We start from the raw sequence: 26,043 nt of genomic DNA on the forward strand, positions 1-26,043 counted from the left end.
CAGAGTCAGTAGAAACCTTTATTAAACACAAAGCTCAGAGGAACACAAGCTTGTTAAATGGCAGTAAAAGTGAAAGTGCGTCTCCAGCTCGGCCCAGGGGGAACCCCAGGACCCCCTCCCCTCCTCTCCCAGCCCCAGTGGCATGGGGATGGGGAACCAGAGCCAAAAGGCTGAACGGCTGCACGGGGAGAGGAAGGAAAGCCTGGAGACAGCGTTGGGTGCTCACCTGCAGAGACACTTCCCCTGCCACCTCTGTGTCCCCTGAGGGGACACACACATGGTCCCAGGGCCACCAGCCCCATCCCCGCAGCCACCTGCCACAGCCGTGGCCTTGCCTGCCCCCTCTGGGACACAAGCAAAGCCAGGATGTGCTGGCGAGACCCTGGTGGCACCCTCCATGTCCCACCAGCACCAGCACTGTCCTCCTGCTCCCTCCACGTCCTGGGAGAGCTCCACACGCCATAAATAATAAATAAATACCCCACGCTCAGCCGAGCTGTGGACAGCCCCCACGCAGGGGGACAGCCCTGGCCCAGCACCCCCCACATCTCCACCACCCCCTCCCAGCACAACAAAAACTCTCAGCACCCCCACTCTGCTGTACAGCCTCCCCAAACCCCCACGGAAATGAAACGCTGTCCCCAGGGGACAAAAATAAATTAAATCAAATCATTAATCTATACACAGGACTGCTTAAAGCTCTGGAACGGGCTCCTGGGGGGCAGCGGCTCTGCCCTGGGCAGTTCCCCCTGATCAGGGCCCTGTGGGGGGGTCCCCCGAGGTGGGAACCCCACCCTGGCATCCTCCTTGTGAGGCTGGAGCTGGGGATGCCACTGGCCCCCGCCGGGCTGGGGGGGCTGGAGGGATAAGGAGAAAATATTGCAAAAAGGGATGGGGGAGGAACAGCGGGCGCTGGGGCCAGAGGGGCTGCCCTGCCCTGCCCACCCTGCCAGGGCTGCCCCTCCCCTGGCAGCTCCCCCAGGCACCCGGGCAGGCACAGCCTCAGAAGTCCAAGGGGGTGAAGTCCCCAAAGTTGCAGTCGAAGAGCTCGCTGATGCCCTCGCCCTCCTCCAGCCCAAAGTGATAGTCCTGTGCCTGCGGCGGCGACAGGTTGATGAACTCATCGGCCAAGAAACCTGCCAAGTCCTCCCTGCTCTGCTCCAGCAGCATGTCCATGGAGGCCAGTGGGGACAGGCTCACCTCCTCCTCCGGGCCCTTGCCGGGCAGCGCGCTCGGCCCTGGCAGCAGCGCTTCTGGGGGGGTGAAAAGCAGCTGTAAATCCCACAAGACTCTCCACACAAACCCCCCAAAAAGCTATTTTGGCTATGGAGGTCCTGCCTTCCCACCTCCCTGCCTTGCTGGGGCGCCCAAGCATCGTGCCAGCTCTTTGCTTGTGCCAACAAGCAGAGGGGCTGATACAAGCCACTGTGACATCCCACCCGCTCCCTCATGTCCCCAGCCATGTCCCCAGCCCCACCTTGCTCTCCGGGCAGCAGCGGCATGTTCACATCCTGAGCAGGATGCAGGAGCAGGGAGGCTCTGGGCTGTGAATGGCTGGGAGAAGAGTCCTCTGCAGGGGCTTTGAAGGGGCTCTTGACGGGGCTGCAGACCCCTGAGCTGTCCTCGGGGCAGAGGAACACATCGATGGGGCCCTGAGTGCTTCGCACGGAGACCTGGAACGCCTGGGGAAGGGGACAGGAGCGACACGAGGCGTCACACGGCTGCCCAGGGAGCACTGGGCCGTTCAGGGAGGGCAGGGCAGGAGCAGAGCGTGACCCCAACTCACCTCCGCTGGGTCTGAGACCTGCAGCTGGGTGTCTGGGGGGGCTTTGATAACCATCACCATTTGCTCCGCGGGGTCCACGATGCTGCGGAGGTCCTGGCAGGTCACATAGGCTGCGGTGGGGCGGGTCAAGGAAGGCACACGGGGATGTGGGCTGAGGAACACCCTGCCTGCGACACCGGGGCTCAACCACAGCTGCCACCCAGCCAGCCCCACCCCAGAAGCAAAGGATATTGCTGGTTGGCGGGGTCCTCGGTGAGCAGGCGCAGCTGCACCGTGCACATCTGGATGAGGTCATCCAGCTGCTGCTCGGCCGCCTGCAGCTCCCGCAGCTCCTTCTCCAGCAGCCGGTGCCGGCCTGGCGCTCCCACGGCGGCCCGGCTGCCCCTGGGGAGCACCGTGGCCATCAGCAGCCAGCCCCCACAGCTTCCTCTGCCCCACCAGGGCCAGGCCACCTCCCAGCCCACACCCAGGGAACCAGCCCAGCAGGGATTTTGCAGCAAACCACTCCCCAAGGCCGGATGCAGCCCCCCCACTTCCGTGGATGACATGGGGAGCCCCAGGGGGACTCGCAGGTGATGCCAACGCTGCTCAGGAGCTTCCTGCCACTGAGCACAGCCACACAGGGCCCCCACTTGGCCTGCAGCAGAAGCTCTGGTGACCCTGCCCTGACATTCTGCACCCAGAGTCTGGCCCAGACAGCTCCCCCACCCCAGGGAACAGCCAGGCACAGCCCCGTGAGCCAGGGGACATACAGCCACTGGATGTGGTTCTTGGACTTCTTGGTGATGAGCTGTATGCCCTCCAGGACATTGGTGATGTCGTAGATGCGCCTCTTCTGCACCTTCAGGACCTCGGCCGCCCAGTTGAGATCCACCACACCATCTGGGGACTGGCTCAGCAGCTCCAGGAAGCGCTTGGTGGTGAGGTTCAGGGAGGTTTCATAGCGGGACTTCTCTCCCGGAGACTTTGCCCCTGCCAGACATGGAGGACAAATGTCATTTAAACACAAGGGAAACCCGGAGCTGAAGCTGAAAGGTCACAAAACTCCTGCCATGCTTGCAGGTGGACTAGTGACCAGGACTGGCACCCCAAACCCAATCTGTTTTCTCACGGCAACGGGGTGAGCTGCCCAAATCCCCCATAGGAAGGATGTTGCAGCACCTGGCACAGGCTGTGACACCTGTGCTCCGTTGTGACCACAACTGTGACTGAGACACCGAGTGCCAGGCAGGGCTCAGGGGGAGATAACAGCAGGTCCACCTGGGACACTGCACTGACACCATGCTGGCACCTACAGCCCCATGCCACAGCGAGGGACAGAGCCAGCGTGGTGCCCAGATGGGCAGGACAACCATGCCACCAGCACAGGGCACAGCAGTGAGCGCAGAGAGTGGATAGAAGCAGGCCAGCCCCAGGGCCAGCCCATCCAAACCGACACAAAGGGACTGGAAGAACCCCCAGGGATGAGCCTGTGGGAGCAGGCTGGGGCTGCTGGACCTCCGCTCTGAGCTGGGCTGGCAAGAGCGGCCAGGGGGAGTGGAGCTGATACCTTTAGCAGGGTTCCTGGCCTTGCCCCGGCCCACTGGCAAACTCTCCGCTATGTACTGGTGATCCGTCTCCAAGTTCAGCTTCCTCTTCACCTGCAAGGGATGGGCTCAGCAAGGGACAGCCACCCCCCCGCCTCCACTGCTGATGGAGGGTTTGTGAGGGGCCCCCCACTGCCCCGCGGGGTACAGACACCCCAGATCCCGGCAGGGAGGGCTTGACAGCAGCTGTCACACACGCCGGCGGGGATGGGGGGGCTGTCCCAGCCGCGGGGGCCCTGCCACGCTGCGGGGAGCGTCCCAAAGCCGGCGTGGGCCGTGGGTGGGGAGGCAAAGCACGGCCCGGCGCCCGGGCCTGCGCCTTCCGGAGCGGCGGCGGGGCAGGGCCGGCCCGGCAGGTGCTGCGTGGCACGGCCCGGCCGTACAGCCTGGCACAGCCGGCTGCACCGGGCACGGGCTGACACGGAGCGGGGGCACGGCACAGCATATGGCACAGCACGGGGCACGGCAGGGAGCAGTGCGGCCCGGTATGGATCACTGCCGGGTATCCAGCCCTGTCCGGTATCCAGCACGGCTCGCTGTACAGCTCGGCTCGGTACGGCACGGCTCGCTACACAGCACGGCCCGGTCTCCAGCCGGGCCCACTGTACAGCCCGGCTCGCTGTAGCCCGGTCGGGTATACGGCCCGGTCGGTACACGGCCGGTTCGACGAGGCCCGATACTGCCCAGCCCGGAACACAGCCCTGGCCCGCCGATCCCCGGAGCCCCCGCCCGGCCCCCGCCCCCGCCCCCTCCCCATCCCACTCGCGGGGGTTACCGGCGGGCGGCCCAGCGCGGGCCGTCTGGGCGCGGCGCCGGGGCGGGCGGGCTGCGGCGTGGCGAAGAGCAGGAGGTCGGTATCCGGGTGGCCGCCGCCCGCGGGCTCCTCGGCGGCGGCGGAGACGATCAGGAGGTGCGGGGAGGCGCTGCCAAGCAGCGCCGCCAGCCCCGCCGCGCCGCCCGCCGCCGCCATGGCTCACATGGCAGCCGGTGCCGCCGGTGCGGCGGGCGGCGCGGCGGGCAGGGCGCGGACAGGGGCGCGGCCCATGGCGGGCGCGGGGTTGCCGCGCTCCAGCTCCGGCTCCGCTCGGCTCCGCTCCGCGCCCGCCGCCGGATTGTTCGGGCGCCGGCCCCGCGCGCCTTTGCGCGCCAAATCCTTTTTGCCGCGAAAAGCGGCGCGAGCCGCCCCGCCGCCCGCCCATTGGCTGCGCCCGCAGCGGCGGGGAGGCGAGGGCGCGCTGCCATTGGCCGAGGCGCGCGGGGCGGCGGGCGGTGCCGCGCGGCCATTGGCGGGCGGGAGCCGCGCTGACAGGCGGCCAATCGGCGGCGCCGCGCCGGGACGGCGGCCAATGGGAGCGCGGCTCGGGGACGCGGCGGGGGCGCCGCGTGGGTGCGGCGGGCGATGCGTGTGTCCCCCTCGGTGGTGTCCCCTCCCCTGTCTCTGTGTCCCCCGTTGTCCCCCTCGGGGGTGTCCCTTCCCCTGTCTCTGTTTGTGTCCCCCGTGTCCCCCTCGGTGGTGTCCCCTCCCGTGTCCCTCTTTGTGTCCCCCGCGGGGGTGTCCCCCTCCTGTGCGCACCGCGGATTCCTCGCTCCGAGCCGGCCGCGGTTCCTGGTTTGCCCACCCATGGGGATTTTCAGCCTCAGGCAGAGCCGGTCCCGGCCCGGCTCAGCCCCGCCGGGGTGATGGGCTTCCGGCTGCGGGCGCGGCTGCTCCCCGCTCCGGATGGCCCCGGGAGGACAGCGCCCCGCACCCACGAGCAAAGTTCATATCGCTCCCCTGCCCTGCCCTGCTCCGCCCGTCCACGGGTGTCACTGATGGGAAAGAGGGTGGCTTTGGGCTCTGCGGGGTGTCCCAGGCTGCCCCCCGTGTGTTCCCCTTCCCCGGGGGTGACAGCCAGCACAGCCTGGCCCAGGCCCGTGGCACCCCCCGCAGCAGTGCCTTGTTTTGGGGGACACCAGTGGGTGCTCAGCCGTGCTGGGGCAGGGTACTGTACTGTACTCCTGTACTGCCGGGCAAGCTGTCTGCAGGATTTCTGTTTAAAAGGGTTGGAGTGGTGAAGGGATCAGTTCAAGGCTGTCCATCTCCTTTGTTCAAAGCACCCCAAGACCATGGCTGAGGCCGTTGGGCCAGTCGGGAGGCGTCAGGCTCAGGCGCTGCAGCAGGAGTCCAGCGGGCACGGAAGGACTGGGATGCTGCAATCTGCTCCATCCGTGTGCGGATTATTCACGGCATTCTGTGTTTCCAAACACCAAACAGCTGCGGATCTCGGCAGCTCCTTCAGCGCCGGCTGATAACCCCTCACAGGGCAGAGGAAAAGCTCTGCCGGGAGCACAACCTGCACTTGACCGTGCCAGGCGTTATCTCCGGCCGTGGGACCGTGTAGCTGGGGAGAGGCAGGGATACAGGGACGGCAGACGGAGCCGGGAGTGGCCCCATATGCTGAGAGAGATGGGAGTCCACCCACGAGACGCTGGTGTGGCTCCCAGCACCAGTATCTCCTGCCTGCAGGGCACTGATAACCTCCTACTGCATGAGGAAGCAAAATTAAAAAGGAAAAAAGTACATCCTGCTAATTAAAAAAAATTAAAAAGCATTTAAAGATTAGGCCTTTTGCAGGGCCCAGATGTGGGGAAGCTCATGAGGAAAGTGGGGAGTGGGGTCTGATCTAGGCACCCAAACCCCCGCTGAGCTGAGCCCAGGGTTTCACCCCTCTGTGCCCCCCATGAGCTGCCCCACGTGTCCCCGGGGGTCCGTGGTTGAGGACAGTGGTCCCCAACCCCCTGCTGCTGCCAGGCAGGGCTGGGAGCCAGCGCTGGCTCCTGCCCCGCTGCCAACCCTGACCTGCCTGGGATGCAGGAGATGGGCTGTGGTTCCCAGTAGTGCGTGGGATGCAGGAGGCTTCTGCAGGGATGAGTTAACTCCTCTGCTGCGGAGCAGATCCTGACATGCAGTGCCCCTGTGCTGGCCTAACAGGTTTCTGGCTTTAAAGGATTTTCTGCTGGATACTTTGGCAGTGGCTGCAATTCCCCTGGAGACAGCCAACACAGCAGGGCCGTGATTTCCCTGGATCCCTCCATCCTTAAATACAGCAGTAACATGGTGCGTGTCCGTGACCAATCAAATCAACTCGCTGCGCCTCATTTCTTCATCGGCAGAGAGCAAATAGAAACGCTGCCTTGCTTAGAGGAAATTAATACAGTTAATTAACACTTGGCCCTTCTAATATTCCAGGCCCCTCTCTCCAGAGCCCTTCCACTGCAATATCATCATTACTGCGAAGCACAAGCAACAGTTAGACCAGATGTTTGCACACAGTTAATGCTTCTTCCATCTGGGGAGGGGGGGAAAAGGCAACCGCAGCAGCCGGGCGGGAGCGCATGGCTGGCCCTGCTCTCCCCATCCCTGGGGAGCCTCAGCCCGCCGCTTCCTGGGATGAGGCAGGGTTTGGGACACAGCTGCTGCACCAGCTGCTCCCGCTCAGCTCACAAAGGCTGGCTTCACTCCCCCCTAATTCATGCAGGAGCTTTTCGGGGGGAGCAGCCTCTGCCCCCTCTCCCGGAGCCTGCGCTGCCACTTCTCCAAGGCTTTCAGCGCCGGCGGCGCGAAAAGGGGCGGCTGTGGAGACAAATGAGAGGCAAACGCTGGTGGGAGAAGGGCGGGCAGGGGCTTTCCTTGCATGGGGATGAGGGGAAGCAGATGAATCCTGTCTCCTGCACAGCTGCAGCCTCCCCCCCGGCCCCGCCAGCCCGGCTAAGGAGTGCAGACGTGCTCCCAAGATTAGCTGTCTGGCAGGTGCTGCTCCCAGATAAAGTCCTGTCTGCACGGCCCCGCTCGGTCCTGGAGAGGATCAGGAAGGCTCCTCAGACACTTTGTGCCCCTGCAGGATTTAGCCCGCGGCAATCGCTCAGTTTGGGTGGGTTTGGCACTGCGGGATAGACTCAGGGCAAGGGGTGTCTGCTGGGAAAAGTCTGCAGGTGGAGCCAGAGCTCGTACCTGCGCTGGAAAAGCACCTGGCAGCGGGAGCAGGGTGGGAGGAGGGCTGGCAGGATGCAAACCTGTGTCCCTGTGCATGCGGGTGTCCCAGGAGCACATTTACCGTCCCTGTCAGCGCAGTCGGTCCTGCCCCCAGCAGTTCCCACACGGGGTGTGCTGGGCTGTCACATGGAGTGTGCACAGGGCAGGAAGGGGAGCAGGGCTTCCCCGGGCTCTCCTGCCACTGCCACCGTTCCCAGTTCACTGATTTGTTCACAGGATGGTGAGCTGGCAGTCCTGGCAGCTGGGGAAAGCCCAGAGCCCCCCAGTCCTGCTGACCCTAACAGTCCCTTACCTCTGCCACCAGAGCCATCACTGTTGTTCTGGAAGCACAAACTGAGTGTCTAAAGCTGCCTTGTGGCAGAAGGGAGCAGCCCTGGTTTAGATCTCCTCTGAGCTCCCAGTCCCAAAAGCCAGGCAGTGCCTGTTCCCTTGCACCTTTTACAGCAGATGACACAGCCCTGCTCACAGGACACCAGGGCAGCTCCTCTTTTGGATGCTGGGCACAGCAGACTCAGCAGTGCCATCTCCTCCTGCCCTGTGCTGGCACCTGTTTTTACAGCTCACATCATGCAGCATCTCTCAGTGGAAGCGACAGGCACGGAGCCCACTCTCCTCCTGCTCTGTTCTCCACACCCAGCCAGAGCAGCCTTGTCCCATCCTCTGAGCCAAAGCACCACAAACACAAAGCCACTCCATCCCACAGGGCTCTTCCATTTCCTTCACTCAAGCCCCATGGAAGGATGGAGAAGCTGAAGTGTTTCTGGGGAGCCTGGGGTTATCAAGGAGTGATCTGGGAATATGCCAGGCTCAAGCTTCTACATCTCCTTAGTGTCTCCAGCCAGTCCAGGTTCACTTCCCAGCACTCAGAGCGTGGTCACTGGCACTGAGAACCCAAAACAAAACCTGCAGGTCACCCAGAGCTTCACTTGCAGCAGAACAAGGGCTCAGACAGATTATGATGCTCTGTGAGGAGGAAAAAAAAACCACTTGAAGGTAGGAGTGGCATCAGTTTGGAGGTGTTAATTCAGCTTCTCACGGGCCCAGGCTGGACACGCCAGCATTCCAACAGGTACAAACCCGGAGGTTTGGTCTTACAGACACCCAGCAATTGCTTCATCCCCACTACCACAGCAGCCACCTCTACAGCACATTCCCTCTGAATTTTAGTTTGGAAGAGGCAGCAAAACCATCCATAGACATCTTTATTTTCTCTATTTGTAATTTTTTTTTTTTTTTTAAAAAGGAGTGTCAGCCATGCCAACTTGTTTCTGCAGCTGGCACCCTTACCCCTGCAGGAATTAAATCTGATGGTGGGGTCACAGCAGTACTGGCTGTTTCCACACTGGTAACACCAGAGCCCAAGCCATGCCAAAACTGCACCTTGTGCATGGCTTCTCTACATCCAGGACTGCACACATGCACTAATCAAGCATTGCTTCATAGATTTTAGCTTAAAAATGATGACAGTAAAAAAACACAAAAAATTAGGATTTTTATTTTTAGAGAAAGTGCAGTATTGTAATATTCAAAGAGTGATTATACAGAAATAACAACCACAAAAAGGCAATTCATTGTGGACAGAGCCTTGGCAACAACCCACTGCCCCCTTTTTATTGTTCTAAACCCAAACCCAAAGATATTTCTACAAGCATTCTGATCAGAGTCACATAAGTTACCTGAGTTTATGTTCTTTACTTTATTCTATGCTGTCAGAAAATCAGGGCCTGGATTACACAGCAATTATGAATACAAAATATATATCAAAAGCAGAGGTAATAATACCTGTATTATAGTTTTTAGTTTGTTTTTCTCCCTCCTCATCACCAGAAACATGAAAATTCTTCTAAGTAAAGAAAAAAGTTACCTCCTCCACCAATCTGGTAGGAACACACAGGTTGGAAACTCAAGATTAACACCCCAAAAATATTAACAGTGGCAGACAGACATGATGCCTTATTTCCCCTCCTCCCTTATCTGTTGAGTTTCAAAAGCAGCATCAGAAAACAAATTCTCCTTCAGGCTGGCACGAGCCAGGGACACAAACACAGCCTGACAAACAGGGAGCAGTGCACGGCTTGGGGTAGTATCCAAAGGTCACCTTTGTGCTGATGCAGGGAAAACGAGCTGGAGTCCCAGCAGTTCCTCCTGGGTGAGGATCTGCTCAGGGCTCTGGTGGCCGCTGCAGCAGCAGCCAGCCAAGGCAGCTCCCTGCAGAGCTCACTCTGCACAGGGGGCCCTGCTTTGGGTCTCTCTCAGCAGCCAGGGCTCCTCTCTGCCCTCCCAGCCACACTCAGCTCGGTGTAAAGCAGAGCCTGACCTACTCTAGCAGGGAAGTCTCATAGCACCAGTATCAAAGCTTCTCTGCACCCTCTCCACCCTGGCACAGGGTGCCCAGAGAAGCTGTGGCTGCCCCTGGATCCCTGGCAGTGTCCAAAGCCAGGCTGGACAGGGCTTGGAGCCTCCTGGGATAGTGGAAGGTGTCCCTGCCCATGGCAGGGGGTTGGGATGGTTTTAAAGGCCCCATCCAACCTAAACCATGCCACAATTCCATGATAAATGCCCTGAACAGGGCCAGTTCTGTGGTTACGGCACAGGGATGGTGGCCAGGACAAACCCCACTGTCCCATTACAGACAGAGGGTGACACTTTCCAGCACCCCCAGCCTCCTGGAGCCCTTCTCTGCAGCACTCCATGGCCAAACACAGGTTTTGCTTTTAGAAACATCCTCTCCTTCACTGTCAGCATCAAACACAGCCCAGAAAACCTTCCCTAACCCAAATGTCAGGCAGCTGTCTCATTTTCACCTTTGTTAAATAATGCAATTGTCCCGGAAAGGGTTCTCCAGCCATCCCCAGGGCCAGCCCCAGCACACAAGCTGTCCTCCAAAGGGAAGGGAAGCACAGTGGGTATGCCAGGGCAGCAGGCAGCGGCAGTAAATAACCCTGAGCCTGCTTTGTTCCTTCATAAAATAAATGATTAATAGCCCAGGATAGTCGGTCTGCTTGCAAAGCTCAGGACTGCTGAAAACTTTTGATCAGTTTGATTCATTAACCTTTAAAACCACCTCTAAGAAAGGCTTAAAATCTGAGGGAGAAGAATCATTTTAAACACTTCAATTTTATCCAGTGTTCATCGCTTCTGACCAACTGAGCTAAGATTGAGACACTCTGCTCCTCCTTGGAGACACTCAGCATCAGTCAGGTGTCAAGGAAGAAATAACAAGGGAAAATAAAGTTGCTGCAGACCAACAACCCCGTGCTCATCTTAAAATTCAGAACCAGTCGGGGCTGGGGGGAGAAAATGGCCCTTCTTTGTGATCCTTAAGCACTTGGCCATGGGCAGGTGGCTTCCCAACTGTCTCTTTATTTCTTTTGCTTTTAATGCTAATAAAAAGGGAACCCAAACAGGGCCACTCCATTCCCCACACAATGCCCTGGGGGAGGGCAGGGAGTGTCACTCACATACCCCAAAAGTCTGACTCAGACGAATTAATTCTAGTTCACTTCCCTACGACACGGCTGCATTGTTCCAACACCTTGGCAGCAGAAGGGGCTCATCCCCAGCTATCTGGTCCCAGGACCGGCACTGGGGGCTGATGTCATTAAGGAGCTGTCCCAGTTCCTTCCCTGGGGAAAGCAGTGACTTGCAGCTTTACGCCCTGCCCCAGCACAGCGGGAAAACCAACGGCCAGCCAAGGCCAGGGCCGTGCTCCCCTGGCCTGCCGGGGATGGCAGCTGCCTCCTGCAGATCCACTGCAGATGGCTGCAGGCTCAGGCACGGCTTCCTTAGAATGGGAGAGATTCCCAAGGGAAAAGGAGCATTTTAAACCAAGGAGAAGTTATGGTCAGTGCTGCCAGGCTGACTCCAGACACTGGTTTTTGGCTGGGAGTTATTTTCTAGAGAGGACAGAGAGCAGTGCGAGGAAGTGAGGAAAGGCCACTTGTCCTTCTCGTGGACACTGAAGTGCTTCACCAGCAGCCACGGTGGTACAACTCCCAGCAGAGGAAAATCATTCCACCTCTAAGGGAACCACACGCCTTTCTCAGAGGAAGAAATACCAACTACAAATTTAACAGATCAAAACCTTCTCAGAGACACCCAGCTCACAGAACCAGCCCACAGCTTCTTTTGCTGCAGTAATTACACATGGTCAAGCATTTGTGAGTTTAATAGTTTTAAGGAGCAATTCCCAAGCCACTGCTGCCAGCTTTCTGAAATCCCATCAAAGCTTGCAGGGATTCAGCAATTTTAGCACGATACCAATGCTCTTATTTGGAGCAAGATTGAGGCTTCTGACAGAAAAACTGTGATGCTTCAAATACCCAGCAGTGGTGGAAATAAAGATGTTTATAAAGGAATCAGACCTCACCTGTAGCTTCAGCAGTTTTTCTGTATTGAATATTTACGTTTCTCTATACAGAGAAATACTTAACCAAAAGAAGCAAACCAAATTCCTATTTTTACAGCTTTCATGGGGTCTGATGGATGTTCCAATTCAATTATTCAGTCCAGACTGTAACAGCAGTTAATTAGAAGTTAGCAATGAAATGAGAAGTTAAAGGGAACACAGAGAGTTATTACGACAAAGAAGGATCTCGGGTTTTGGGCACCATGTACGTCATGGATTTGCATGGACAAAGAAAAGTGCAAAATGAAGAGCAAAGCAGCACTCTGACTATGAGCAACACCAATAAAGGCATTCAGGAGGACAAGGAAAAATGACTTAAGAAGAAACTGAGAATTTTTTTTTTCCTACTCAGAAGCTGCCTGAAGTTAAATGTGCTGTTTCAGATGTACCATTGAATAGGAGGAATTGTCAGAGCCTGGAGGGTAAAGAGTTCAACAGATGATGAAGAGAGCATCAGCAGGATGATGAAATGACATGGGCAGGTCAGGGAAAAGCAGGTGGATACAGGGAGAGTGAACCAAATAGGCCCAAATGAGCCAAAAGGGAACCTAATGACTCTCTTGCAAATATCACCACACCAAACCAGTGTGGCAGGAATTATTTCAATGCACATCATTAGGTGAACTGTGTAGTCTTACATGGCAGGTGAGTGCCTTGCACTATGAGGAATTTGAATTTATTAATTGATTAATTAAACCAGTTTTTGTGCTTTCTCAGCTAGCTAGTGAATCTCCTGCCACAGCCCAGGGCGTGCTGCCCTACCCTGGGGCTCAGCAGAGTGTTTTTGAGAGGAATATAATGAATAAATTAATTCATGGCCTCAGCCTGGCTCAGCAACGAGCCTGCACAAACTACAGGTACAAAATCAGACTCAAATCTGATTACGGCCAACACGTGCCACTGCTGTGGAGAGCAGGCTCTGGACCTCAGAGAAATCTCTGTCATGCCCCACCAAAATAAAAGTGCCTGGTAAATGTTGCTCCCTTGGACACACAAAGACCCCAGCATGAGACCCGAGGCCTGGTTGTAGAGAAGCCCAAGTTGTGTAACTGTTTTTGGTATTTAGTTCAAGCAGCTTTTAAAAGCTTTACGAACAAGGTTAAAATAATTACAGGGTATTCATTAGTGCACTTTGCAGAGGAACAGATTCAGCCCAAGTGCAGGAAATAAACCAAGCAAAAATAATCTTTCCAAGCCTGATTTACCAGGCCTGTACAAGACAATCCTAACAGTTCTATTCTCACACATTTTCTTGTCTCCCTGAGGGAAAACCGCAGAGGAACTCTGTCAAGGAGCACACAGCTGTCCTTGTAATAGCTTCAACAGGATTTCCAGCCATCCACAGCAATGAAGAAGTGATGGCCCTGCTTTCAGAGCTCAGCAGGTCCCCCACTCCCTTCACCCTTGATCACACCATGGTGAGCACAGCAGCACAGGAAAAACCACTTGTAAACATCCAGATGAGCCCTAGAACACGTTTTCATACTCTTCACTTAGTGTCAGACTGTCATTTTATAAACATATTTAGTTTTTAAAGGACAAACCCCAACACCACACTTGCAGGGAAAATAAGGCCTCTTAAAAAAGACTGCAACAAGTTTCTGTGGGGCGTGTGCTCGCTCTAAAAGGAGCCAAGAGACTGATCAGAACATTCTGGCCTGGAGACAACAACCAACTCTGCTTGACAGATGGTAATTTATAAAAATCACAGTCCAAGAGCAACAGAATTACCTTTTCCCTCAGCTGCTGGGTGGTCCCATCCCATTCTGAGGTGTTTTAGAGTGAAGCACCTACTTGCCGTCTGTCCTTTTGTTGTACACGAGGAAGTCAGACAGGTCGTGCCACACCTCACTGTCCTCGTACAGGTACGTCATGGAGGCCTGCAGGGAGGGCTGCAGGGTCTCCCTGTGGTATTCAAAGAGCCACAGCACTGTCCCCCACACCAGGGCAGCCAGCAGGGGGAAGGGATCCTGCCTGGGCTGGGGGATGTAGCCCTTCTCCACGGCCAGCCGAGACAGCCCGAACAGGATCCGGGACAGCAGGTACATGATGATCTGCAGGAGAAACCCAGAGAGCAGGCGGTGAGCACTGAGCCAGCCCCAGGGATGAACCCGGAGAGCAGGGGGTGAGCACTGAGCCAGCCCCAGGGATGAACCCGGAGAGCAGGGGGTGAGCACTGAGCCAGCCCCAGGGATGAACCCGGAGAGCAGGGGGTGAGCACTGAGCCAGCCCCAGGGATGCAGGAGGGACAACCCAGCCACGAGGAATGGCGACAATTCCCCCACTTGAAAGCCAACAGGCTGCAATCTCCCCTGTCAGCAAAGCCATGGGGATTTGTGTCTCCTGCTGCTCTGATTTAGCAATCACCAGGCTGCACTCCGTGCAACACTCCTGGGCAGTTGCACAACTTCTGTCTCTGCCCAGTTCATGCCACCTCAGGTGGAGCTGGTGGAACAGACCCAGAGCAGTCCTGCCAAGCAGGTGTGAGCTCAGGAGTCTGGACACAGCCTAACCCCAGCCTGAAGGCCTGGCTTAAGTCGAGCACTTTGGATTAAGCTGCAGCTCTGTGTTTTACTCCTTGGTTTGCGACTGTGTGTTAACAACCAGCTTTCAGTCAAACACCCCCTGAGCAGCTTTCATCAGTTTAACCAGTTTAGTTGCCAGTTTAACCAGTTTAGCTGTCAGTTTAACCAGTTCAGTTGAGTGCAGCTGTAACTGATCAAGGTCTACACTCACAGCACTCAGGTAGGGAGTTGAACCCTGCTGAGGCCAGAGCAGGAACACACAGGGAGTGAGCACAGCTCAGGTGAAAGGTGGGATAACCCCACAGCTGTGGGTCCTGACTCCCTTCCAGGGAGCTCAGTGCAGCTCTGGAGGCAAGCCTGGGCTTCCAGCACTCCAACTGCCCACACCACTCATGGCGACACACAGCCACACCTGGGACACGAGGGCAGAGCTGCCAAAACAGCAAGTTGTGCAGAGAATATGATAGAAGAGCAATGCTCTGTGGTCAGAGCCACCAGAAACAGATGCCATCAACCACTTCCTGGCACTCTTGTTGTTCTTCCTGGCCAAAGAAACTTTCAGCAAGTGCCCTTACCTGGCTGTTGATGGGATTGTTGTCACCAAAGACCAGCCAGCCCCCAATGCAGGCTGCAAGGAAAGAATGAAAAGGGATTTTTTTCCCCTGCAGGCGGTTCTGTGCTGCCAGGAGCCCCTTGTAGGTGAACACAAAATAAGCCAGGTTCCTGGAGTGGGCATATGTGGCCTGGGCAATGGACTTCAGCTTCTCCCTGAAACTGAGGGAAACAAACAGACACTCAGGAGAGGGGAAAAGCAGGACCCTGCACTCACTCAGCCTGGTCACTGGGTGGCCCAGGAATGTCTTGGGGAGGAGGAGAAATCCTCTCAGCAGAGCACAGCCCTACCCAGATTGTGGGCTCTGTTTCATTTTCTCATTGCTCAAACAGCCCTTTTAAAACTTTTTTTTTTGTTGTTAAATGCAAACCTCTAGCACACAGTGCACAAAGTGCACTGCTGTAGCCTGGGTCCCCATATTTCACCACAGAACAGAACATTGTTATTGGGATCTGCTAATTCCCCCTCTGCTTCTCATCAACCATTCCACGAGTGATTAACTCCCTCAATCACATACATTTCTGTCTGCTTCACTATCAGGACAAGGCTCAACCATGGCTCACACATCCCCCTACTTTTTAAACCCTCTGGAAACTTGAAAAACGGACAGCTAGAACGAAAACATTCCAAGCAGCGACACAGAAATGCAGATTAGGGCTCATACCTTCCACTCTTGAACAGGAAAGTCATCACCAGGGCGTGCGGGGCGCGGATTTTGGCTCCATAACTGTAAAGGCGGACAGATATTTCACAGAATTCGTTTTGTACCATGAAACGATTGTATTTCTATTCTACTGACAACCGAAAAAAGCAATTTAGCCAAATATCTACGACTTTGACGCCAGCCCAGCAGCAGCACAGCAAACCGGGAGCACACGCAGCTCAGCGAGCCGGGCCCAAAGGGGATCTCAAACCCAGCTCGGAGCACCCCAACTGCAGCTGAGGGAGAGGGAATCGCCCCCCACAGCCCCGCCACCGCATCCCCGGCCTCCCCACCGACCCCGCGGCCCGGGCCCGGCACTCACACGGCGCCGTTGCGGAAGCCCTTGATGACGGCGAGCGCGGCGTGGTAGCGGCGCTGCCGCAGGAGCGCGTTGGCGGCGCGGAGCAGGGCGCGAAACGAATCCCCACCGCCCGCCATGGCCCCGCCGGCCATGGCACCCCGCCGCACGCCGCTTCCGGGGGCGGTGCCCCGCCTGCCGCTTCCATAGGCTGTCACTCGTGTCAATCACGGCTCTAGACCAATAGGCGGCACGGCCTCTCTCTCATTGGTTCGCAGCGCCTGTCCTGCAGCCAATGGGGGCCGAGCGAGGCGTCCCGCCCACCCGCTCCTTGAGGGCGGCGGGCGCCGCGGTGAGGCCGGCCCGGCACAGCCCGGTCATGGGCCGGGGGTCGTGGCCGCCGCGGCCGCACCGGGAGCTCGAGCAGGGCAGGGGCGGCCGGCAGGCGGTCCCTCCCCGGTGTGCCGCAGCGCCGCTCCGCCGCGCCCCGAGTTGAACACGGTGCCCCCGCCCCGGGGCCTCCCCCGCGCTGTGGGCCCGGAGCGGGCGGCGGGCGCCCCCTGGCGGCGCCGCTGCCGCCGCCGCTCCAAGATGGCGCAGGCGATCTTCGAGGCGCTGGAAGGTAACGGGGCCACAGCGGGGCCGCGCCGGGACCTCCCGGGCCGCGGCGACAGCCGGGGCCGCCACCCCCGCTCCTCCGAGCTTCCCCTGTCCGGCGCCGCCGCCGCGCGGGACCGGCGGCCGCCGCGGGGCCGCCCCGTGAGGCCCGGCCCGGCGCGGCGTGTGGCGCTCCCGGTAGCCCCGGGCTGTCTCCGCGCCGCTCCTGCGCTGCCCGCCCCGCGGACACGGTGCAGCCCCCGCCCGCAGCCCGGGGCTCGCCCCGGCGTCCGCGGCTCCCTGCGGCACCGCTGTCACCTCCGGTCCCCCGGCCCGGTGCCGCCTCCCGCCGCGGCATCCCCGCACCGCCCGGCGCCGTGCACCGGGGAGCCCTCAGTGACCACAGGCCTGTGCTCGGGGCGCCGCATCCCTGCCCCGTGCCACTGCCCGGCCCCCGAGGATCCCGTACCCTCCGTGCCCTGTGACTGCTGCTCTAGGGCACCCCGTCCCCATCCTGCCCCTGCACACTCCATGCCCTCCCTGCCCCTGTGCCCTGCCCGTGGGCCATTCCCATCACCGTGTCTCTGTGCCCAGGAAACATGACCACCAATGCCCAGGGCACTCCCCACGCTGCTGTGCCTCCCCTGTCCCTGCATGCTGGGCTCCCTCATCCTCCCCACGCCCCGGGGCTCACACTGCCGGCCCCGGGGATGGTGCCTGCTCTGTGCCAGCCCCGGGGATGGTGCCTGGCTGGGTGCTGGCCCCTGTGCACTGTGAGCAGTGACTGCTCTTGGCACAGCCCGGGCAGTGCCTGTGCTGTGGGTGGATGGGCTGTACTCGAATACATGTCACTTTAGTGTTGGGACACTGTCACAGCCAGGTGCCAAGCTGTGGCATCTGACACTGGGCTCAGCCTCTTTGGAGAGAAACTACTTCATAGGCATTGATTTCCTAAATTGGATTACAGATGTATTTTCCTTTACATGGGGAGGCACCACTGCCTGGAAGGTGTGGCATTGGAATTGTCACCTCTGCTTTTGAATATCACCTGTGACAACAGCAGCAGAGAGAGGAGCAGAAAACAAATACTTTCCTCTATTTTGTCAGATTACTTGGTGCATTTGCCAGCTCCCTTTGTAGTTACACCCCTATTTCCTCTCTGCAATCAGCTCCTCATTGTGTTAGTCTCCCTGCAGCATTCAGGACACCAAAGCTTTTTAGCAAACTGAAAGAGGGTGGGGTTTTTTTAAGCCCACAGCAATTGGCAGCTTTTAGTGCCTGAGCTTGTTTGTTTTGTCTTGTTGATTGGATTACAAGTCGATGGTGACTTGGCATTCTTAGAGCAGCCTGGTCTCAGGGTGCTGCAGGGCACAGGTGCATCTTCACCTGTCACTGAAGCACCTGGTGCTCCTGTCAGAAAAAAAGGCTTTATCACCGGGGCAAATTAGCACCTGGGTGACATGGACAGTCTTGTTTCATCTCCAGCTGAGAGGAATTTGAAAGGGGAGAAAAATGGCACAGATGAGTAGTCCCGTGCTTTTATCTTGGCTTCCCCGAATCACCTGGATTTTGTCAGGCTCTGGGACCTCAGCTCCTGCTGCTGCCAGGACAGAGGGAGCTGGGTTTTTAACTTCCAGGAATGAGGAGCATCCTGCGGACTGTGCTGGCTGTAGGCAGGGCAGGATCGAGCCAGAGCTTTCTCCTGGAGTCTGGGGATGGCTGTGACTGGCATCCATGTAACCAAGCTTGTCTTTGTGGCTTGTTAGCCATGTCCTCAGGGCTTTCCCCTGGGAAGCGTGGTGTTGTGCGGTTACTCAGTGAAGTGCAGGGATTCTGAATTGCCAAATAAAGATTTCTGTTGTCCTGGGCCATTTTTCTGCATCAAGAGGCTGAGTGCAGCACTGACAATGTTGCTGCATCATTGTGTTCAGGTCTTGGCCTCTCCTCAAGCTTCTTCCTCCTAGTGGGACCAAGGGAATTGTTTGGCTTTTTCCTTGGAAGATGTGACTGTGCCAGAAGGAAACCCAGTTGTCCAGTGCCAGGCACATCAAGAGTGGCACTGTTTGTGCAATCCTAATTATCCCCGTGCTGTACTTCACCTGAATTTTTGATCCTTCTTTTCCTCCTAGCTGACTTTTGCTGGAGAAGCTGCTCCACGCCCCTCTGTGCTCTGGCTGTGCCATCAGAAGCCTGCAGTGCTGCCTCTGCAGTTGGCCAGAGGTGATTTGTGCAGGAGGAGGTCTGACTGCAGTGAGGAGACCCTCCCAGCACTGTTCCAGAGCTGTTCTGCCAGCAGGGCTGAGCTGCAGGGCTGCCTCCAGCTCTCCCTGCCAGCCAAGGCTTGCAGAACTGGACCTGCAGCTTTGCTGTGCCTCTGTGATCTGTGCATGGTGGGAATTTGATGGGAGAGTGTGATGCAGTGGGATCTGCTGCCTTCCAGCAGCTGCCTGTGCCCTTGGAGGATGGTGCTCTGCTCTCTGCCAGGGACACGAGCAGGCTCTGCAGCATCTCCTCGGTGAAAGGATGAGAAGGGTGTTCACAGAATCTTAATGTGGCATATTTCACACTGGAAATGCAGGAGAAATGGGTATTTAGGGTATCTTTAAAAGGCTGTAGATTATATGGGTGCTCCCCATCAAGAAGGTAATGTTGCAGATGTTCAGGAGAAATGTTAGAGAGGAACTAGAGGAACTTGGGGTGGTGGATGCTCCTGCTATGCTGATCCCTTCTGCTGTGAACTGCTGTGGTGCTTCACTGGCTTTCCTGCTGCTGTCTGCTGAGCAACCTCTCCTCATCTCAGCACAGTCCTCACCTCACTGCTTAGGAATGGTCACACCGATTGATTTTCCTTTCCTGTGCCATGTAATTCAGAGTTCAGTGCTTTGCAGTTTCGTTTTGCAAAGATCTGGAAGTGAAAAAGCACCTAAGAATCCCCCAGGTTTCTTCGCTCCCTTAATCCACAAGATGTAACATACAACCTTGCTGTGCCATTTGCTTTTTTTGTGAGTTCTGTGTCATAAAAGAGTGATAGGAAGGAGTGGTGCATAAAAATCACCCCTTTTTGCTCTTTTTCTTCCAAAATCAGATTGTCCTTTGTGTCTTTACATTCAGTTTCTAAAAAGAGAGTGTTTCATGCTTAATCCACAGTCCCATGTCTGCTGGCCAGGTTGTCTCCCAAGATGAGCACTCCCAATCTTCTGGTTTTATCTGGAATATTTTAAAAGGTGTTAGCTGTAGTGAAAAATGTTTGTGCCAAAGCAAGTAAGGTGATTGTAACAACAAATCTGACTGGGTGTGTGTGTGCCCTGTGTCTGATCAGGTCTGGGAATGCTGGCCTGGAAAACAGGGAGGCATTTGTGACACTGCTGCTGGGAGAGGTGCTGCACACAAGGATTTTGTCTGCCCCAGCTTGGTGTCTGTGCTGCATCCCCGGGCAGTTCCACCCCAGGCTTCTGCCCTGTGACATCCTCACACTCCCTGTCACATTCTCAGCTCTTTTCATACCCAGTGTTACGAGCATCCTTCCTCTCTGCAGCAAGTGCCTGAAACCAAACCCTCTTTTGGCTTTCCTTGCCCTTCTTCCCTTCTCCTTTTGCACCAAAGGAGTTCTGGAGACAGGTGGGAGTGTTGCTGTTGTGTGGTCACTGGTGCTGTGGAGCAGAGGATGAGAAGGGCTCAGGAGTGAGCTCCCAGTGCCCAAACACTCCCTGTGTGGCTGTGTGCAGTTTGCCATCCGTGCTGTTGTCTCCTTTCAGGGATGGACAATCAGACAGTGCTGGCTGTGCAGTCCTTGCTGGATGGACAGGGAGGTGTCACGGATCCGTCAGCTCCCAGTGTCAACTCCTCCGCCGCCATCCAGCCCATGGGTGAGTCCTGGTGGTGTTGGGACAGGACAGGGGCAGCAGGGCTGCATCTCCCCTGCAGTGTGCACAGCTGGCAGAACAGCTGGGGGTGTAGGGTGCTGCTGTGAGCCCTCAGCACGACCAGGCAGAGCAGGAGGGAGGGACAGGTGCCCCAGTGAGCAGTGATGTTTTTGGTGGTGGTCATGACAAGAGACTTGACCATGAGCTTCCAATAAAGATACAAAGGGAGGGAAGAGCCACTGTCCCCATTTCTAGTGCCTGTTACTGTTCATGTTTTTTATTTAATATTCACCCCTTCTCTGGAGATGCTCAAGTGCTTCAGTCCTGGAGCATCTCTGTGAGAATGAACACGGGAGCTGGTCATTTATGTGCATGTGGACCCTCACAGTGCTGGACTAGACCTTGCTGGGTGGATGGGGAGTTATCCCCTGAGGAGTTACAGTCTCTGTCCCCAAAAATGGCCAACTTCAGGCTGTGGCTCAGACAGGGGAACAGCCTTGTGAGTCTGCCTGCATGGAGTGCACATGATGTGTGGTTTGCTAACGCTGCACATTTCAGCTGGGACATGTAACTGCGTTGTCTTTCTGCTTCTAACATCAGGCATAGGTGCCAAAACCCAGCAGTGTTGTGGAGGGGTGGCTTTAGGACACAAGCTGACAGTGACTCTGTGTCCTTATCCAAGGTACTCGTGCTTTGTGCAGCCTGAGTAATAAAATCTGCCTCAGCCAGCATAATGCTGATGCTTTGGAAGGAGCTGCTTTGACTAAAAGCAGAGGGTGCTACAGGGGCAAGGTTGGTTGTTCCTGTATTTGGAGTGAGAGGACAGACAGTGGGATTAGTGTGTCCCAGGGAGGCTGTGGGGTTTGTGAATGGGAGCAGGGCTAAGATGGGCTCAGTCACATCACTTGGCTTTAGGGAGAGCTTGGGCCTGGCGAGGAGGGACAGCTTGGCCCTGACAGCTGCTCTGTCCTGAGATGATGTCCTCGGGGTGCTGAGAGCCCAAGGTGCCTGTTACCCTTCACTGTGATTGCTGCATGGAGCCCTGGGGTATGCAGGAGAGGGCCTGAAGCTCTGCTCTCCTTCACTGCAGATGACGAAGACGTGTTCCTGTGTGGGAAGTGTAAGAAGCAGTTCAACTCCCTGCCTGCCTTCATGACCCACAAGAGGGAGCAGTGCCAGGGCAGTGCCCCGGCCCTGTCCTCGGTGTCCCTGGCCACCAACAGCGCCTACAGCCCGTCCATCACCTCGGTGCCGCAGGCTCCCAGCGCCGGCCGCCAGGTACCGCCTGCAGGCACAGCCTCTGCTCTGGGCTTTGGGGGCTTCAGGGTGATGGTCTGAGATCCAGTGCTGCCTCATGACTGAGCTCTTCTCTAGGAGGCTCAGCTGTTGTGCCTTTGTTGGCTTTTCACCTCGTGGTTAAAACGGGGCCCTCTGCAGTGAGGTGTCCTCCAGCAGGAGTGTCTGGCTGCCTTTTCTCAGGACAGGACAGAAGGGATTTTGTGTTCTGTCTGTGCTGCAGCCAGACCTGGGCTCCACTGAAGAGCCCCAGTGTCAGAGCCTGGCCACAAGCCTGTCTGCACTCTCACAGTGCTCAGGGGGCTGTGGCTCTTGCTGTCCCCTGGGCTGTGCTCTGGCTCCTGGGCAGAAGTGAAGCAGCTTCATCCCTGCATCCCTTCTCTCTCATTCTTGCAAATAAGCCCATCCACATAATGTGGTGTGATGAATGTTTGGGGAGTATCCCCTCCAGAGTAACTCATTCCCTAGAGAATCCTCCAGTGTGAGTCCCTGCTGCAGGACATGTAAGTGGCTTTCAAAGTACTTTCAAACCGACTGCTTTTTGCAAGTTAATGTAGTCCCAGTGGATGGTGCTTCTTCCCAGGGCTGCAAAAACAGGTCATTAAGTGCCAAAAAACTCAACAGCCTCCCTCCCCTGCTATAACCTGAGTCCAGTCTGAAGAGAGCCTGACGTTCGCCATCTGAGCCAGAGCAGCCTCCCTGAGTTCTCCATTTCCCCTTGCTAGGGCAAGCACCTAGGAGAGGCCTGAACTTGTCTGTGACCAGTTTGTCCTGCAGATCTTGTTTAATAACCCCTGACTTGAATTGCAGCCAATGGCTACTTTCTGAGCCACTGTGATATTTTTTCCTCCTTTCTGAAGAACGTTTGTGGAGCTAAGAGCTCCCACGGACTCAGCAGGAAGCTGCAGATGATTTCTGTGGCTCACTGCTGACCAGAGGCTGTGAAAACAGAGACCCTGAGGCTCAGTAAAAAGCAGTGTCATTGTTTTTTGGGTATTGTTTTGTCCTGTTTCTGGTTAACAGTGTATCTTTCTTTTCTTTTCTTTCAGCAAATCTCTACATACATCACGGTTCCCCCTTCACCTTTGATTCAGACCCTGGTGCAGGGGAACATCTTGGTCAGTGACGAGGTGCTGATGTCAGCCATGTCTGCTTTCACCTCCCTGGACCAGCCCCTGCCAGCAGTGCAGCCCCCAGTGCAGGTAAGGGGCCTGTGGGGCTCCAGGGTAGAGCTCACCCAGCCCCAACCCCTTGGCCATGGCAGTGACACCTTCCACCATCCCACATTGCTCCAAGCCCTGTCCAGCATGGCCTTGGACACTTCAGGGATACTGCCCACACTGCTGAGGATGCCTCCCAGGACGTGGTTGGCTTTCAGGGCTTCTCATGCACCAACACTCCCAAGTCCTTCCCGTCAGGGCTGCCCTCAATCCATTCACTGCCCAGTCTGTGCTTGGCATTGCCCTGACCCCGGTGCAGCACTTTGCATTTGGTCTTGTTGGACTCCCCGGGGTTCACACAGACACACCTCTCAAGTCTGTCCAGATCCCTCTGGGTGCCCCATTCCTTCCCTCCAGTGTTTTCACTGCCCCACACAGCCTAGTGTTGCTCACAAACTTGCTTGTTGCCGGATGCTCAGATCTTTTTAGTGTGGCCTCTCCAGCTTTTTTAGATCTCCCATATAATGATTGGCTTCCAGGGCCCTTGTCAGCTTACTCCATGGATTCCTCCCTCCTGGGAGAATTGTTTGGGCTCTCCCTAGGCTGGCTGGGCTGTACATGCTCTCCATGCTTTGAAAATAATCCTTGTAACCAGAAGGATTAGAAGCTTTAAAAGCAAAGCAATAAAAGCAGTGGGGCTTGTGTTTTGGAGGAGGCAATGTGTGCCCACAGGTACCCCCAGGCCTCCAGCACACTCCGCTCCAACCTGCCAGCTGGGTGTGCTGTGTTGTGCCACAACATCACCGCTGCTCCTGCAGGCGAATTGGGACGGGGAACGTGTGTGAGGGAGCAGCCCCTCCGGCTCCTGGCTGCCGCATTTCCAGCGCGCGGTGTCTCTCTGGTTGCAGAGCAGCATGAATATGCACGCCGGGGCCGGCTACCTGTCCCAGCCGCCGCCGCCGCCGCCCCCGGCGCCGCCCCCGCCGCAGCCGCCGCCTGCCCCGCCCAGCCTGGGCGCCCCGGGCCAGCCCGGCGGCGGCAGCGGCGTGGTGGAGGTCTACAGTGCCCCTGCTCCCATGGCAGCAGCCAGCACCGTGGAGATCCAGACCCTGGGCATGCAGCCCTACCCGCCCCTGGAGGTAAGGCCGGGGCTGCTCCTGAGGATCTGTCCTCGGAGAATCACAGAATGGGTTGGGTTGGAAGGGACCTTAAAGCTCATCTCCTGCCCTCGGGATGGACACCTCCCACTGGACCAGATTGCTCCAAGCCTCATCCAATCTGGCCTTGAGGAGTGTGGAATTATAGTGTGGGAAGTTGGGCTAGGTTATTTGGCAACCATTATTTTCTCTGGGAGAAGGTAGCACACAGAAGGAGGTCAGTAAGATGATGAGGATTCTGAGAACAGGAGAAACAGCTAAGAGAGACAGAGGACTGGCACAGGCTTAGGAGACCTGAACATTTGTTTCTGGCTGAGGGATACCTGCACGGGTTGGGAGTGAGAGGGAGTAGAGGTGAGGGGCTCACGTTCTGTAGATGCACAGAGCACCACACTGCACACTTCAGGCTTATGTGGAGAGAAAAGTCCAAAGAATGGCACAGGCAAGGTGGATTTACTGGTGGATCAGCTGTTTGCAGTCTCTACATTTGCACCGCCCTTCACGGCAGGAACTGCTGGGTGTAACTGAGATTTGGCATGCTTTCCTGTGTTACTGGCATCTGACCTGGAAGTGCCAGTGGACAGGAATGGATGGGGATTTTGGACAAGTAGTGGTCTGTGTTAATTCATCAGGGTGGGCAGCAGAAATGCCCTTAAACTATCACCCCAGACTGATCGCTCTGTCTCTTAAGTGTTCTTTCCTAATCTTGATGCTGGCGTAAACAGCCGTGCTTTGGCACCTGGAGTTTCCTTGTGCCTTCCTTCCCCTTTGCAGTCTTGCCAGGACATGCAGCAGGACCTGGAGATCCCTGCTTCAGGACTGCTGTGAACCCACAGTGTCAGCAGTGATCCTTCTGATAACCTGATCCTTCTGATAACCTGCTCCAGAGGGATAAGAAACTTCTCCAGGCATGAGACACAGATGAGGGACAAGACAGTTCCCTCAGAGTGTTTTTTTGCTTCCCTGTTCCTGCTGTAATAACTTCTGGATGCTTTTTGATGTTCAGCAGGAGTTTCACACTGTGCAGGGTGTTAGTTTTGGTTAGAGAGACATTGTTGGACTGGTGAACCAGAAATTTGATCCAGTTTGGCAGAAGAAAAGTCAACCCAACTGCAGCCTGGTGTGGATGGAGATGGAAATTAGGGCATGGTATTATTCTCTGTAGCAAACCTGTTCCACTGATGAATTGCCCTCTCACAGGTACCAAGCCAGTGTGTGGAAAGCCCCGTGTACCCCTCTCCCCCTGTGTACAGCCCTGGGAAGCAGGGGTTCAAGGCCAAGAGCTCCAGTGCTCCCACCCCTCTGAGCAGTGCAGGAGGCTCCGTGGTTGGCTTTGATTCCCCTGCTGCTGCCAAAACTCGCCGCTGCAAGAACGAGAGTGGGCTGCAGGAAGGTGAGTCCCCTCCTGCACTTGCCCTGAGGGTCACTGGGCTGGTCCCAGCTGGGCTGCTGAGCCATGGGCTCCCTGAGGGGTGGCATTGGCTGTGCAGCTCTGGAGGGGGAACATGGTGGCCTCACATGAAACTGGTGAGTGACCTGGTGGGTTCACAGCAGAGACAGAGCTGAGGCGCTTCTCTCACTTATGCTGAGTCTTTTCCCAATGCCCAAAGCACCTTCAAGGTTGGTGCTCTGTCGCTGGAGAGGTCCCTGGAAGGCAGTGGTTGTTGTCTGATGCCCTGCCCCACCAGACTGCACTGCTCAGGATTCATAGAGTTGGCTCAGGCTGTGTTAAATGAATGTTTGTGCCCATAACCACTCCCCAGTCTGGCCAGGCAGATGTTATCTTTCCATACGCTCTTTATTCTTGGTCCTGAACAGTCATGTCTTGGGGTGAGGGCCCTGTGATGCAGTGGGGGCAGGGCTGTGCCACATGATCTCATTCTTGTGTGTGCTCTTCCTTTCAGGCAAACCCAAGTCCCCCAAGCTGAAATGCACATACTGTGACAAGGCCTTCACCAAGAACTTCGACCTGCAGCAGCACATCAGGAGGTAACAGTGCCCTACCCTGCACACAGCAG

General features: G+C 56.7%; 3 protein-coding genes across 5 annotated transcripts in view; 1 reads left to right on the plus strand and 2 right to left on the minus strand.

Moving 5' to 3' along the window:
* On the minus strand, window positions 1-4,342 carry E2F1 (E2F transcription factor 1). Its single transcript, XM_066198596.1, has 7 exons — window positions 4,148-4,342; window positions 3,336-3,426; window positions 2,539-2,758; window positions 2,018-2,170; window positions 1,787-1,901; window positions 1,478-1,682; window positions 1-1,253 (listed from the first exon to the last, which is right to left on the minus strand). The coding sequence occupies exons 1-7, from the start codon at window positions 4,340-4,342 to the stop codon at window positions 1,003-1,005; spliced, it is 1,230 nt and encodes a 409-aa protein (XP_066054693.1). The 3' UTR covers window positions 1-1,002.
* On the minus strand, window positions 3,352-16,408 carry PXMP4 (peroxisomal membrane protein 4). 2 transcript variants are annotated; one of them, XR_010723267.1, is made up of 5 exons: window positions 15,977-16,408; window positions 15,616-15,678; window positions 14,914-15,112; window positions 13,545-13,867; window positions 3,352-3,426 (listed from the first exon to the last, which is right to left on the minus strand). XR_010723267.1 is itself a non-coding variant. In XM_066198597.1 (4 exons), the coding sequence occupies exons 1-4, from the start codon at window positions 16,105-16,107 to the stop codon at window positions 13,604-13,606; spliced, it is 657 nt and encodes a 218-aa protein (XP_066054694.1). In that variant the 5' UTR covers window positions 16,108-16,408; the 3' UTR covers window positions 8,885-13,603. The 2 variants fall into 2 exon arrangements, 1 of the variants encoding a protein (XP_066054694.1); XM_066198597.1 differs by lacking the exon at window positions 3,352-3,426 and having other exon boundaries at window positions 8,885-13,867.
* The window catches only part of ZNF341 (zinc finger protein 341), a 19,384-nt gene continuing 9,666 nt past the window's right edge, over window positions 16,326-26,043 (plus strand). The window contains exons 1-7 of one of the 2 annotated variants that reach the window (XM_066198595.1): window positions 16,326-16,574; window positions 20,305-20,415; window positions 21,503-21,690; window positions 22,758-22,910; window positions 23,777-24,007; window positions 25,226-25,418; window positions 25,930-26,014. In XM_066198595.1, the coding sequence (XP_066054692.1) occupies window positions 16,544-16,574; window positions 20,305-20,415; window positions 21,503-21,690; window positions 22,758-22,910; window positions 23,777-24,007; window positions 25,226-25,418; window positions 25,930-26,014 (992 nt within the window). In that variant the 5' untranslated portion in view covers window positions 16,326-16,543. The remainder of the gene's footprint in view (window positions 16,575-20,304; window positions 20,416-21,502; window positions 21,691-22,757; window positions 22,911-23,776; window positions 24,008-25,225; window positions 25,419-25,929; window positions 26,015-26,043) is intronic. The other variant, XM_066198594.1, reaches the window with a different exon arrangement.

Source organism: Chamaea fasciata, unplaced genomic scaffold (assembly GCF_029207755.1).
Source record: "Chamaea fasciata isolate MVZ Bird 193981 ecotype frontalis unplaced genomic scaffold, bChaFas1.0.hap1 SCAF_17, whole genome shotgun sequence".
NCBI lineage: Eukaryota > Metazoa > Chordata > Aves > Passeriformes > Sylviidae > Chamaea > Chamaea fasciata.

Excerpts from the sequence above, each read along its gene's own strand:
- PXMP4 (XM_066198597.1), bottom strand. The coding sequence starts at position 16,107 with ATGGCCGGCGGGGCCATGGCGGGCGGTGGGGATTCGTTTCGCGCCCTG. Across the intron at positions 15,679-15,976 it reads GGCTTCCGCAACGGCGCCGT|TTATGGAGCCAAAATCCGCG; the intron begins GTGAGTGCCGGG and ends CCGCCTTTACAG. Across the intron at positions 13,868-14,913 it reads ACAATCCCATCAACAGCCAG|ATCATCATGTACCTGCTGTC; the intron begins GTAAGGGCACTT and ends TTTCTCCTGCAG.
- E2F1 (XM_066198596.1), bottom strand. The coding sequence starts at position 4,342 with ATGGCGGCGGCGGGCGGCGCGGCGGGGCTGGCGGCGCTGCTTGGCAGC. Across the intron at positions 3,427-4,147 it reads CCGCGCTGGGCCGCCCGCCG|GTGAAGAGGAAGCTGAACTT; the intron begins GTAACCCCCGCG and ends CATCCCTTGCAG. Across the intron at positions 1,902-2,017 it reads GAGGACCCCGCCAACCAGCA|CGCAGCCTATGTGACCTGCC; the intron begins ATATCCTTTGCT and ends GACCCGCCCCAC.